At 41.9% G+C, this 13,600-nt stretch overlaps 1 protein-coding gene across 5 annotated transcripts in view; it reads right to left on the bottom strand.

Moving 5' to 3' along the window:
- LOC111075283 (protein unc-13 homolog 4B) overlaps window positions 1-13,600 on the bottom strand; it is a 75,068-nt gene that overhangs the window by 28,370 nt on the left and 33,098 nt on the right. For 3 of the 5 annotated variants that reach the window (XM_022368452.2, XM_041593652.1, XM_041593651.1), the window contains 2 exons: window positions 771-818; window positions 343-502 (listed from right to left, as the gene is read on the bottom strand). In XM_022368452.2, coding sequence (XP_022224144.2) covers window positions 343-502; window positions 771-818 — 208 coding nt within the window. Of the gene's footprint in view, window positions 1-342; window positions 503-770; window positions 839-1,994; window positions 2,062-13,600 lie in introns of those variants that run through there. The other 2 variants (XM_041593654.1, XM_041593653.1) reach the window with 2 other exon arrangements.

Genomic DNA, 13,600 nt, shown 5'->3' with positions numbered 1-13,600 from the left:
TGCATTTAGTAAGCAGCGAAGCGGGCGGGTCTGCTAGTATCGTAATAAAAAAATTTGCGAAAGCCGGAGAAATCAAGATTATTTCATACGTTACCAAATATAATTTCAAGTTTGTCAATTTGGTCAGTGTACAGAATAGTTCAGTAGTGAGATATTCATATAAGGAAATACTGAAAAATCTGAGATGTCTTAATGCGACAATCAACTAGAAAATATGGGTTTGATGCCAATTTTTTGTTTTGGGTCTTTTACACATGGCTCTGATGGCTCCAGCCATAGGCTGCCATCAACGACTCATACAAATCGAGAGTCAATGTAGAAGGATATGAAACTTATACATACCTTTAGTGTAATTGCTGCTCTTCCTATTAATTCATTATCATGTTTGCCAGAAGATGCGGTGACAGCTATTTCTTTCATTAATTTACTAAGCCCCTTTACACCTTTCACATCCAGTATTTTGTTAACTTTTTCCTTCACCGTTTCTGCTGCATCAAAATCCCTAATAAAAAAAATATGTATGAAAATAAGATTTTATATTACCGTAATATACTAATTATTATAGTACGTCTGTGTGAGCTCTTAAATTAGGAGGAGGGAGCTTATACCTAGATTTGAACGTTAACATTAGGAGTTAAGATGACATATTCAATATATGTAAGTCTCTATCAATAATTATAATAATAATACCGATTAATCATACTGAAAATTAGTGTAGTCTGGTCTATATGTTTAAGCACTCAGTAAATAAATTTTTGATGCATACGTACCAAACTTCAACAATTAGAACTTCTTCACGAGGATTTTCGGCTATTGGTCTATACAAAAAAGACAAAAACTAAAATATTATAGCAGGCTTTTATTATGGGATAATTCATTTTGAGTATCTGTATGTATGTTATGTTTAGTTTTAAATAAGTGCTTATTAATAAAAAGTTTACAATATGTTTAAATCGATGCAAAATTATAAAGATTTCTTAATTATTATTTTAACTACTGGCAACCTTGCCTTTTACTGCTGACGTGTGAATTGAAAGTGCCCTCTCGCAGGCGTCGGCTGACGCTCCTTGCTAATTGTTGCCACTTTCTCTTAATTTTCTCTCTCGATCTCTCTGCTCTAAGAAGAAGGGTCGCATTTGGGTCCCTAGCCTTAAAATAAATCCTGTTATTTGTTCGTGGCGGGCACTGCCCACTGTACCCAATTGGAATCTACATGTATATGCCTTCTCACTGCACTAGCCTTGGAAATCGAGTTCCCCGTCTTGAACCCAGCTTATCACTCCAAACGACTCGTCGTACTCTCGTTTGAACCTATGTTACTCTATCGCTATCAAATTCCCTATTACATATTCATCATTTTCGTTATTGTTCAACCGTCGTACTCATACCACCTACTATAATATACCTAATATACACCTAATATAATTTACTATATATTTTGTTTGTTTATTGTTATTAACGTGGTTTTTATTATATTTCAAGGTGATATATTGGATATCCTCTAAACAATGTCAATGATTATTATTATGGTGTGTACTATGGGATACAGCGGTGAAAAAATGGTGAAAGGTTTGAGTTGGGTTCAAGTAGAGAGCACAACGAGAGTTCTATAAATTAATGGCTAATATTGGGCTCCGTGACCCTTATTTGAAGTGAACACAAAATGAGAGTCTCTTATTTCAGCTGTTGGTTTATTTAAGCTTTTCTAATCAACTTGCTTATTGTAAGCATCTGCGTTTTCTCAGCGTCCAAAGATACCGTTCAGAGCATCATTTTGTGTACTTAAGTCTCTAATAGTACTTCTTATATTTATCCTTATCCGGTGAACGGCGAAAGAGGTTGAGGAAATCTTGTTTTAGATATATTAAATTCTTCTGAGTGCAAAAAGTACTGCGATAATAGGTTAATATTTTTAAAAACAACAAAACATTTCCAATATGTAAATTAAGCTCTCATAGTTGTGGTTGTTTTTTTTGGGACTTGTTTGTCTGTTAAACTGCATAAGTTTCTCATAAGCGCAAAAGACATTCCGGTAAATGTTCGATAAACGGGCCTATGTTTCTAAAATAGTAAAAAAAAATTCCATTAATGCACCGTGATTTAGCAATAATTTTCGTGCAGAAACATCGGTCGGACATCGTTTTTTATACCCGTACTCAAAAAAGAGTTAAGGTGTATTTTGTGGTAAGAGTGGATGTGTGCAACGCAGAGAAGGTAATGCTTCCGACTCCATAAAGAATATATGTAGGTTATGGAGGACCGAGAGAGACACGAAGCGGCCGTAGTTTCGTCGCGTCGTCTGTATAGGCAGCCTTCGGCTCTGAGAGAGCCGAGAGCAAAGAAGGAGATCAGTCGAAGTCGAGAGTCAGAGACAGTCAGTCGTAATTCAGCCACGCATCGTACGAAAATCACACACATAAGTTAAGAACATAACTGTACCACAAATTGTACTTGGAGCTAAGAAATATATATAATAAGTTCAACATCCACACTTATAAATAAATTGCCATTAAGCAAACAAACTATCTACAAATTGGGGGCTCGTCCGGGATATAAGCCCAAGACTACATCTAAATCTGTGGTTTGTGTGTGTTTTTGGAGCAATTTGGCGAACACGAGACTGTGTGCACTGGAAATCGGTCGCTGTGCGAAATTGAAGCGGAGTCTGGCGTACAAGTGCGAGAGAGACAACACCACAATTGTCGGAAAGAAAAACGCAAGAGTGTATGCAGATGTTCAAGGGCACGAGAAGCGACAAAGCGACGAGAGACAGCAAAGGACGCTAGAGCTACAGGGAGACAAGCGGCACAGAGACGACAATCTGAGCGCGTTCGTTCCAACGAAAGCAGAAGCGACAAAGCGACGAGAAACGGCAGAGGACGCTAGAGCTACAGGGAGACAAGCGGCACAGAGACGACAATCTGAGCGCGTTCGTTCCAACGAGAGCAGAAGCGACAAAGCGACGAGAGACGGCAGAGGACACAGCAAAAATCAAAGAACATTGGTTGTTGTTGTGCATTGCGTCTAGGAGAGGCGTGAGCTACGAAAGGCAAGCGGCAAAGAGACGACCATCCGAGCGCGCTTGTATTCGTGAGCATAAGCAACGACGAACAACGAACAGCGAAGCAAGGCAAGCGGCGAAGAGACGACCATCCGAGCGCGCTTGTATTCGTGAGCAGAAGCAAGGCAACAAAGAGAGGACGACCAAAGCAACACCGACAGTCAAGCGAGATCTGGATGTGGCAGTGTGTGTGCGTCGTATTTGGAGTCTGGAAAGTTCTAAGAGCGAAACAAGGGTAAAGCCCTAGTAAGGGGAGGTGAGTGTTAACAGAGAAGCGATCGTTAACAGAGGCTGTAAAGGCGAAGCTGTGTTTACATAGAAGATTGTTAACAGGCCAACGTTAAGACTTTAATTGTTTGATTTATATCGTTTGATTTATATTGTTTGATGTAACTAAATTTCTTAGATATAAGCTAATATTAATCAAATTGTATTTAAATCGTCACGATGCAAGTTGAAGAGATTATGACACTGAGAGTCGCAGATTTGCGAGTTAAGTTGAGAGAGCTTGCATTACAGACGACGGGTCGGAAACGCGATTTGCAAGATAGACTGTTAGTTCATTTCGGTTACCAAGTTGAGGAAGATGAAAATGAAGGTTCAGATGATGAGTCTGTAGTTACAGCAATCGACGATACCGTGGCAGTCCAACGAGGTGCACGACAGTTAGAGAATAGATCATGGTTTACGCTGAAAGACGTGGAAGGTAGCGTGTCACAATTTTCTGGTTCTAATAACCCCGACATTAATCAATGGATAGAGGAATTGGAGGAATGCGCATCTACTGTTCAGTGGAGTCAATTACAAATATTCATATATGCCAAGCAGTTTTTGGCTGGTGCCGCAAAATCGTTTTCTCGTAGTTTGCGTGATATTCGTGATTGGAGTTTGTTGAAGGCAGCTCTGTTGGAAGAGTTTAGTGTAAAACTATCGTCAGTGGAAGTACATAGGATGTTGCAGAAGCGTCAGCAGAAAAAGGGAGAGTCGTTGCATGAGTTTTTGTACGCGTTAATGGAGATAGCCAAGCCAATTAAACTAGATGATTCTAGCTTGATCGAATATTTTGTGGATGGTATCCCAGACGCAAGGACAAATAAGGCAATGCTGTACCAAGCTAGAAACATAAAGGAGCTTAAATTTCAGATTGACGTATACCAGAAATCAAGAGGCGGATCCAAGCCAGTAAGTAAGAATTGGTTTCAGGGTATCAAAATTGAGAGTTCGGCGAAAGATTCGATAGCAGAGAATTTCAAGAAATGCTTTAAGTGTGGGGAAAAATCGCATTTAAGGAAAGACTGTCCCAAAAATGATTTTTGTTGTTTTAAGTGTGGTAAGCCAGGACACCGTGCTGCTAATTGTGAAGTTAAGGTCGAAACCGGACAAGAAAGGAGGATGAATACGAACATTATTCGAGATAAGGAAGTCGTCGCCAAGCCGACAGGTATTTTCACTCCATCAGGTTTGGAATTAAAGAATGTAAAGTATGCTGCATTTGTATTCCAAGGTTTAATTGACACGGGAGCAGATTTGTGTTTAATTCGTAGAGGTGTATTCTTGAAATTCGGAAATGTTAAACTGATCGGCCGCGAGAAATGTTTAACAGGTATTGGAGATAGTCAAGTTGTGACTTTCGGTAGCTTTTCGATACCAGTGAAAGTGGATGAGATCGAAATGGAGGTAGAATTTCATGTCATACCTGACGAGGATATTGGTTTTGAAGCCATTTTAGGAAGGACTATTCTTGATCATGTTGATATGCAAGTTTCTAAGGCAGGAACAAAGTTTGTTCGTAGAGTTTTTATTGAGGAAAAGGATCAGAAACCAAATAATGTAGAATCGTCGTCATGTGAGGAATTGTTTGATGAGTTTGGAGGCATTTGCATGTCAAGTATTGATGAAGTTGAGAAGGAGTTCTCAGTGGACGTATCGCATCTCAGTGAGTCAGATGCCAGATCAGTTATGAGTATGGTCAAAGAGTACCAGCCTCAGAGGAATGTTGATGCACCTGTCAAAATGAAAATCATATTAGCGGATGAGATTCCAGTTTTTCAGCATCCAAGACGCTTAGCGATGTGTGAGCAAGAAATCGTAGATAAGCAAGTGGAAGAGTGGTTGGCTCAGAAGATTATAAAGCCAAGTACATCGGAGTACGCATCACCAGTAGTGTTGGTAGGAAAAAAGAATGGCAGCAAAAGGTTATGCTGTGACTACAGAAAGCTTAACGAGAAAATAATTCGCGATAACTTTCCAATGTCACACATGGATACAGTGTTGGAGAAGCTGCAGGGTGCAAAGTATTTCACTACATTGGATTTAACGAATGGTTTCTTCCATGTACCAGTAGAAGTGGAGTCTCAAAAATATACGTCTTTTGTGACTTAAAAGGGCCAGTTCGAATTTTTATATGTACCATTTGGAATTTCGAACTCCCCAGCGGTATTTACCAGATTTATAATGGCAGTTTTGAGAGACTTGGTGAAGAATGACGAAGCAGCAGTCTATATGGATGACGTAATCATTTCGAGTCAAGACATAGAAGAGGGTTTGTTAAAGCTGAGAAAAGTTTTGAAGGTAGCTGAATTGAATGGGCTACGTATAAATTGGAGCAAGTGTCAGCTGTTACAACAAAAGGTTAATTTTCTAGGGTATATAGTAGAAAATAATACGATAAGACCAAGCAATGAGAAGACGTGGGCTGTCGAAAAGTTCCCAGCGCCAGGTGATAAGAAGGCAGTACAGCGTTTCATAGGATTGACTTCTTATTTCCGAAAGTTTATTGAGAGTTATGCTGCTATTGCAAAGCCGTTGACAGATCTGTTGAGGAAGGATGTTAAATTTGATTTTAAGGAGATCCATCAAGTTGCGTTTGGACAACTAAAGTTAGCATTGACTAGTAGGCCTGTTTTAGAAATGTACAACCCGAAATTGGAGACAGAAATCCACACTGATGCTTCAAAATGGGGATACGGAGCCGTGTTATTGCAAAAGAGTTTGGAAGACGGCCAATTCCATCCTGTTCAGTACATGAGTCGTAGGACTAAGCCGTGTGAAGAAAAATATCCTTCGTATGATCTCGAGGTTCTGGCAATTATCGAAGCGTTAGTAAAATGGCGTGTATATGTTTTGGGTATACAGTTCAAAATCGTCACAGACTGTAATGCGTTTACAATGACGATAAAAAAGAAAGATGTTCCTTTGAGAGTAGCACGTTGGGCCATGTACCTGCAAGATTTCAATTATGTTATTGAACATCGCTCAGGCACGAAGATGAGGCACGTTGACGCGTTAAGTCGTGTAGCTTGTTTTATGTTGGAAGAAAGCATTAGTCATCGTCTCAAAGAAGCTCAGCTTCTTCACGCGATGATTGGGTGAAGGCTGTTAAAGGTATTGTTGAGGACAAAGAATATGAGGATTATTATATTCAGAATCAGATTTTGTTTAATGATCCAGACAGGGAGCTTATTGTAGTGCCAGCTCTAATGGAAAAAGAGATTATATCGATAGCTCATAACCAAGGGCATTTTTCAGCCAAAAAGACACAGGATATAATCGAAAAGTCGTATTATATTCGAAAATTGAAGGATAAAGTATCGCAGGTAGTAAATAATTGTGTTCAATGTATCATCGTTAATGAAAAGTCAGGGAAACGTGAAGGTTATTTGCAACCGATAGACAAGGGCGACAGGCCACTATTAACTTATCACGTTGATCACGTTGGACCGATGGAAATGACCAAAAAGCAGTATAATTATATACTGGTAGTCGTTGATGGTTTTTCCAAGTTTGTTTGGTTGTATGGTACTCGTAGTACAGGCGTTGAAGAGGTCGTGAAGTGTTTAGAAGTTCAGGCAACTAACTTTGGTAATCCGAACAGAATAGTGACGGATAGAGGTGCAGCATTTACTTCCAATTTGTTCCGTGAGTACTTTGAGGGGCAGAAAATTCAGCATTTAATGATTGCCACAGGAGTTCCAAGAGGAAATGGGCAAGTTGAAAGGATGCACAAGATAGTGATTCCTATGTTGTCGAAATTGTGTCAGGGTAGTTCTGGGAGTTGGTACAAACACCTAGGAAAGGTACAGCAGATGATCAACAGTGTTGAGCCACGAAGTACCAAGACAACGCCATTTAAGATACTAACTGGATTAGACATGCGCATACCTATTGATCCGAACATAAAAGAAATACTAGAACAATCGCTAATAGAAGAGTTTGATAAAGAGCGTGAAAAGATTAGAGAGGAAGTATTAGAGAACATTGCACGGATACAGCAGGAGAATAAGAAGAGTTTTGACTCAAACAGGAAGATAGATAGACAGTACAAGGAAAATGACTTGGTAGCTATAAAGCGTACTCAGTATGGTACTGGGCTAAAACTAAAAGGAAAGTATCTAGGGCCGTATAAAGTTACCAAGGTAAAGAATCATGGAAGGTACGATACGAAGTCGAGAAGATTGGAGATACTGAGGGACCCTATAAGACTTCTACAGTTTCAGAGTATATGAAGTCTTGGCGAGACCCATCCGAGGCGAATGGTCCGTCAGGACAGCCGATTGTAGGTTATGGAGGACCGAGAGAGACACGAAGCGGCCGTAGTTTCGTCGCGTCGTCTGTATAGGCAGCCTTCGGCTCTGAGAGAGCCGAGAGCAAAGAAGGAGATCAGTCGAAGTCGAGAGTCAGAGACAGTCAGTCGTAATTCAGCCACGCATCGTACGAAAATCACACACATAAGTTAAGAACATAACTGTACCACAAATTGTACTTGGAGCTAAGAAATATATATAATAAGTTCAACATCCACACTTATAAATAAATTGCCATTAAGCAAACAAACTATCTACATATATATTCTTGATCAGCATCAATAGCCGAGTCGATATAGCCATGTCCGTTCCCCTGTCCGTCTTGATGAGCGCCTAGACCGCAGAGACTATAAGACCTAGAGAAGCCAAATTTGGTTTCAAGACTCATGTGATATCACACTGCTACAAGTGTATTTCAAAATTTCGCCCCGCCCCTTCCGCCAAACACAAAGAACAAAAATCTTTGGCACAATTTTCAAGATACCATAAACCTAAAAACGCAGTATCGTAGAGAATGACCAGATTGCCGAATCTGAATCAGATCGGATCATAATTATAGCCAGAATGAAGAAATTCATTTTCAGTTGCTTCCCCCGCCTTCTACAGCAAGAGACCCGCTACTAATTCTTAATTCTTTTTTCTAATTCTTTTTTCTAAAAGTCTAAAAAACCTTTAAGCTCAAAAATGTATATACTGACTGAGTACGGGTATAAGTAGAGTCGCGTCCCCAGAAACGACTCTCATATGCCTTCTCGTTTTTTATTGGAATTTTATAATTTAATTTATGACAATATAAATGTAAACATATTTATGTATGCTTTATTGATAAAATATCAAAATCGTTACACTTTTATGTGCGAACTCTAGGTTTCGTCGAAAGATGTTACAGAAGTTGCCCGGGTTTTAAAATGACTGTTTGGGTTACCTGAAGAAAGCCGATCAATCATGGACGACGTCCAGCAATTGAATCTTTAAACCTTCTCCTCAACTCTCACTTCCCAGGCTGTGTTGCAAACAGACCAAACTACAGCTCGCCTCCTTCTGTTGCCAAAAGTTTCATTGTGAACCTGTAAAGTCAGGAGAATATTTAATGGGGAATAAAAAAATTCAAGCCCCACAAGTCTGCGGGAACAGCCCTCGCACACAGCCCCCAAAGATTTCAGACCCATATGTCTCTCGTCATTTCTTTTGCAGACGACGGAACGGCTCTTAGGGCTGCATCTTAGAGCAAATATATCGGCTAACCTAATCTCTGATTCTTAACATGCCTATCGGAAGGAAAGATCCACCGAAACGGCCATGCACGCGATCACATCGCTCATCGAAGCGTCCCTTAACTGTAAGAAGTACACCCTGGAAGCCTTCCTAGACATAAAAGGCGCTTTCAATAAAATCATCCCGAACGCCATCACGGGTGCACTGACGTGTGGATAAATTCCCGAAAGGTGAGTGTTATCGATCAGATGATTCAATGACCGCTTCAATTATGCTTCAATTACCGTTGAAGCTTCGCTGGGACGACAACGTCCACCAGTCTTGTCAGCAGGAGCACACCTCAGAGCGGAGTCCTCACACCCTTTCTATGGAACCTAACAGTAAATGAATTGTTGTGGTAGATAAAAGGGGAGAGTGGGGCGCCGCTGTGGTGGCGTGTGCTGATGATGTTGGCAAATTTTTGCAGACGCTATGCGAGTGCACGACAAGCAATCTCATAAAACTTTCGCAATGAGAAGACAAACGCGGGCTAAGTGCTAACCCGTCTTTAACGGAACTAGAACTCTTCCCAAAACTCTGAGGGGAATCGCTAGTTTTTAGCAACAACGTCAAGTATCATGGCCTGATCGTCGACAGGAAGCTCGATTGGAAACGGAGTATAGTGGGTAGGCTAAAGAAGGCCATAGTGGCTCTAAACCTGCAGAAAAACTATCGGATTTAAATGTGGAACGAGCAGAGCTATGCATATTGGGCAGACTTTGCACTACCCAAGGCGAAGACCTTGATACCATATTGTACCTTCTTCCTGTAGAACTCATGGGTTAAAAGGTTGCGACGATTTCCAGTTCCAGTGAGGAAAGATTACTGCATTCCGATTGATGTCTCAAAGTTAAGCTGCCTCGTAGGTGGAGGCCTACTGTGACGAGCTCAACATCAGTTATTGCTTCGGCTCCCGAATCGTTGTAGTGTGTTCCAAGCTGAGGATGTAGCTAAAAATGAGGCTATCTCTATCGTCTCCAAACTTTCTCTAGACAGAAACTCAGTGTGCGTAATTTCAGTCAGTCAAGTAGCTCTCAAAGAATTTGGCTCAATATCGTCGAGCTGTAACTGTAATCGACTATAGTAGGTCTCTAAATAATACCACACAGCATTTAGATCTCACCCTAATATGGGTCCCCGAACACAGGGACATAGACGGGAATGATGCTGCCGACGAACTAGCCTATCGGAGAGGAGGCAAGTATCGATACCTTTGGCTACGTGTAAGCTTCTAACGCACGAAATTTTCGAGAAAATTGGCGACAGGCGATGGCAGCTAACACTCACCTGCAAAAATTCCAGATCGATCAGGCCAAGTCGATCCAAGAAACGCTCGCAAGAGCTCTACAGACTCAGCAGAGTACAGTGCTCCGCCGTCACCCGAGCCATCACGGGTCACTGGCAGATTGGCGCAGTTGCTGACAGGCTGTTAGTCCCTCACAACGACTTGTGTAGTAGGGACGAAGAGAAGGAGTCGGAGCATCCACTTTTTCTGTCACTGCCCGGCGCTGTGAAACCGTAGACTACGGCTTCTTGGGGCTCATTTCTTCACGGACATTTAGGACCTATCCGAAACCAAACCAGTGATATTGTCCAAATACATCCAAGCCACCGGATAGGACTGCCTTTTATTCTCAACAAGTTTTTCACCACGATTCAGGCAATGAGAAGGTGTTCACGCCCGTGAGGCATCACAACGGTCCTATAGTAGGACCAAGTGAGCTGGGGGGAGGTTTTCTCTCTCCAGCTAACTCTGTAACATAACCTAACCTATGCCCGTATATGGAACATGTACCGATATTCCTACAGAGCTTGCTCGACGACTAGAAAGATAAAACCTCCATTATTGGTCTATTTGCATTGACATTGATCAGCGCTCAATGGTGGACTTCATCCATCATGTTTTGATTGCAAAAATATTTCAGGCATACGGTTTAGTAAGCAGAGTGCACACATAGGTCATGACAACAGATTCCTTCCCTGACAACGATTGCCAATCGAAATCAGCTGAGCGATATACAATAGGAAAATTTAATCCTGGCCACCAAAAAACTAAAGGCCTACAAGCCTAACTTAAAGAGTTAAGGTGTATATTGTATTTTTGTTAAAAGTGGATGTGTGTCCCGCAGAGAAGGAAACGTTTCCGACCCCATAAACTATATATATTCTTGATCAGCATTAATAGCCATGTCTATCTGTCCGTCTGTCTGTCCGTCTTGCTACCAAATTTTGTTTTCTAACTCATTTGATATCACACTGCTACAAGTGTATTTTAAAATTTTGTCCCGCCCCCACAAATAAAGAAAATCTTTATCCGCCACAATTTAAAAGATACGATACAACTAAAAACGCAGTATCGTAGAGATTGAAAATATCTACCAGACTGCCGAATCGGATCATTTTTATAGCCAGAATAAATAAATACATTTTCAGTTGCTTCCCCCACCTTTACCAGTATTAGACCAGGCTACTCATTCTCTTTATCTGCTCTGTGCAATGCGCGACCATTTCGGAGAAGATGTATAGTCTACATTTAAAATATGTAATCGACATTGTAGATTATTAATCTACATTTTAGTGTAATATAAATTGTAGATGTAGATAACAGATGTAGCAAACAATTCAAATATTTTAAAATTGTACATAAATCTTAAGCTCACAAATTTATATACTGACTAAGTTCGGGTATAAAAGTAGAGGCGCGTTCACATAAGATGGATGTTACCCTCGCAGCTTTCTTAGGAGCTGTTGGGATTAGTCCCGCGATGACGAGTGCAGCGTCGTCGGATATTGTTCTGAACGCACAGGCAATCCTGATGGCACATCAGCGGTGTGTTGCCTCGACTCCCCGCTTGTAGCTCGGCACCTTCGTCGCTTTGGACCACACTGGAGCAGCATACAGGATCTGGGAAGAAACGACGCTATCGATCAGTTTCCTCCTCTCTTGTTTTGGTCCTCTGGTGTTAAGCAGGATCCTCGAGAGTGCTCGGCATGGCATGTCTGAGATGCCTTTGCGTTGAAATACGACAAGTGTTCCCTGAACGAAAGTCTGGTGTCCAGCACGGCCCCTACGTATTTCAGCACCTTCTTCCTACTGCTGATCAGTACGGCCTCGGTCTTGTGGGCAACTAGCTGAAGTTCCGCTATGGCGAGCAACAACTTCACCGCTCGGATTGCCTCGTTTGTTGCTGCTTCCGCCGCTTCCAGTTACTTGGTCACAACAACGATGGCCACATCGTCGGCGAATCGTTGTGTTCTCAGGTAGGTTCAGTCGGAGGAAACCATCATACATCGTGTTCCACGAGAGCGGCCCCAGTACCGACCCCTGCGGAAGTCCAGTTGTTGCCTGGTATTATCTGGGCCTGTCGCTGAGGTAGCTGTCCACTATCCTCCCGAGGAATTCAGGGATCCGAAGAAGCCGAAGTGCCTACATCGTTCCATTCTGCTTGCGTTTTTCAGCGCTTTCCTGGTGGACCTATACTCCTCGTGATTTGTTCCGAACCGGTCCGTGCGCCTAGCTCTCTGCATTGCTCGCCTGGCCCTCAAACACATTGTACGAAGTCCAGCGATCTCTGCATTTCACTCAACGATTGGCTCGTGATGTCGCGTGAATGGCTTCCGCTGTCTCATGCTTGAGTCGCAGGCATCCCACATTCCGAGGCTTCGGGCGAGAGCACTAGGGATGAGCGTGTCGTCTACGTAGGCCTTCCCCCGACTGGCTGGTCGGCTGGGTCTGGGATACTTGCTGATGGTGCACATTATAGCTTCGTGGCCGCTTCCGGTCCAGGTCGCTGATCGCTAGCATTCTCATCCTTGATTCTTCCGAGAGTAGTCGCACTGCCACTACTCCCTTCAGTACCGTGTCTAGACTCTTCTTTATCGACGCTGCACTGGTAGCGTCGCTTCTGTTAAGCTCGATGAGCAAGTTGCCATTCGCTGTGCTGTGAACCTTGTTGAAGCTTTGACTCAGGTCCTGCAGCTGGCCGTCATCTCTAAGGGTAACCAGTGTTAGAACCTATTGTTAGGGACTATCAGTACCCAACTTCACGATCAGTTGAACACCGCATACCAACCCAAAGAGTACGAGGGAGTGGGTCGAATGGCAAAGCTCGGAGGATATGGAACTCGTAGAATTTGTAGTAATAGTCTCGAGAAGAATAATAAGAATATAAATGACCTATACTGGGACCGAGGTTCGGGACCGAGAATGCAAAAACAAAGTACTTAATAATAGTAATAATTTTGGTTAACGCCTAAGCGGTCATGTTCACTATTTTTCTCTTTTAGTCAAAATTGATAGAGGTCTGCTTTACCCATCGTATTACAATCCCCTACATACTAACTGAGTATCGAGTAATAGTTTTGCGACACTGGTACCAAAACTCACAACGCTTGGAACGGATTTTATTATTTTGAAATACACCTGTAACAGTGTGATATCAAACTAAATTTGGTTGCTCTAGCTCTTATAGTTTTTGAGAACTAGGCGACAAACAAGACGGACAGACGGACATGGCTATATCAACTGGGCTATTCATGCTGATTAAGAATATATATACTTTATGGGGTCGGAAACGTTTCCTTCTCTGCGTTGAAACCAATCCACTTTTACCACAAATCTAATATACCCCTCAACTCTTCCTTTTGGAATTGGAACTGTGCGAAGTGAAGTAGGAGTCTACTGAGAGTGCCTTTAGCCAAA

This window comes from Drosophila obscura, unplaced genomic scaffold, assembly GCF_018151105.1.
Source record: "Drosophila obscura isolate BZ-5 IFL unplaced genomic scaffold, ASM1815110v1 contig_192, whole genome shotgun sequence".
Taxonomy (NCBI): domain Eukaryota; kingdom Metazoa; phylum Arthropoda; class Insecta; order Diptera; family Drosophilidae; genus Drosophila; species Drosophila obscura.
The sequence above is the reverse complement of the archived record's forward strand: the minus strand, read 5'-3'. Positions and strand labels throughout refer to the sequence as shown.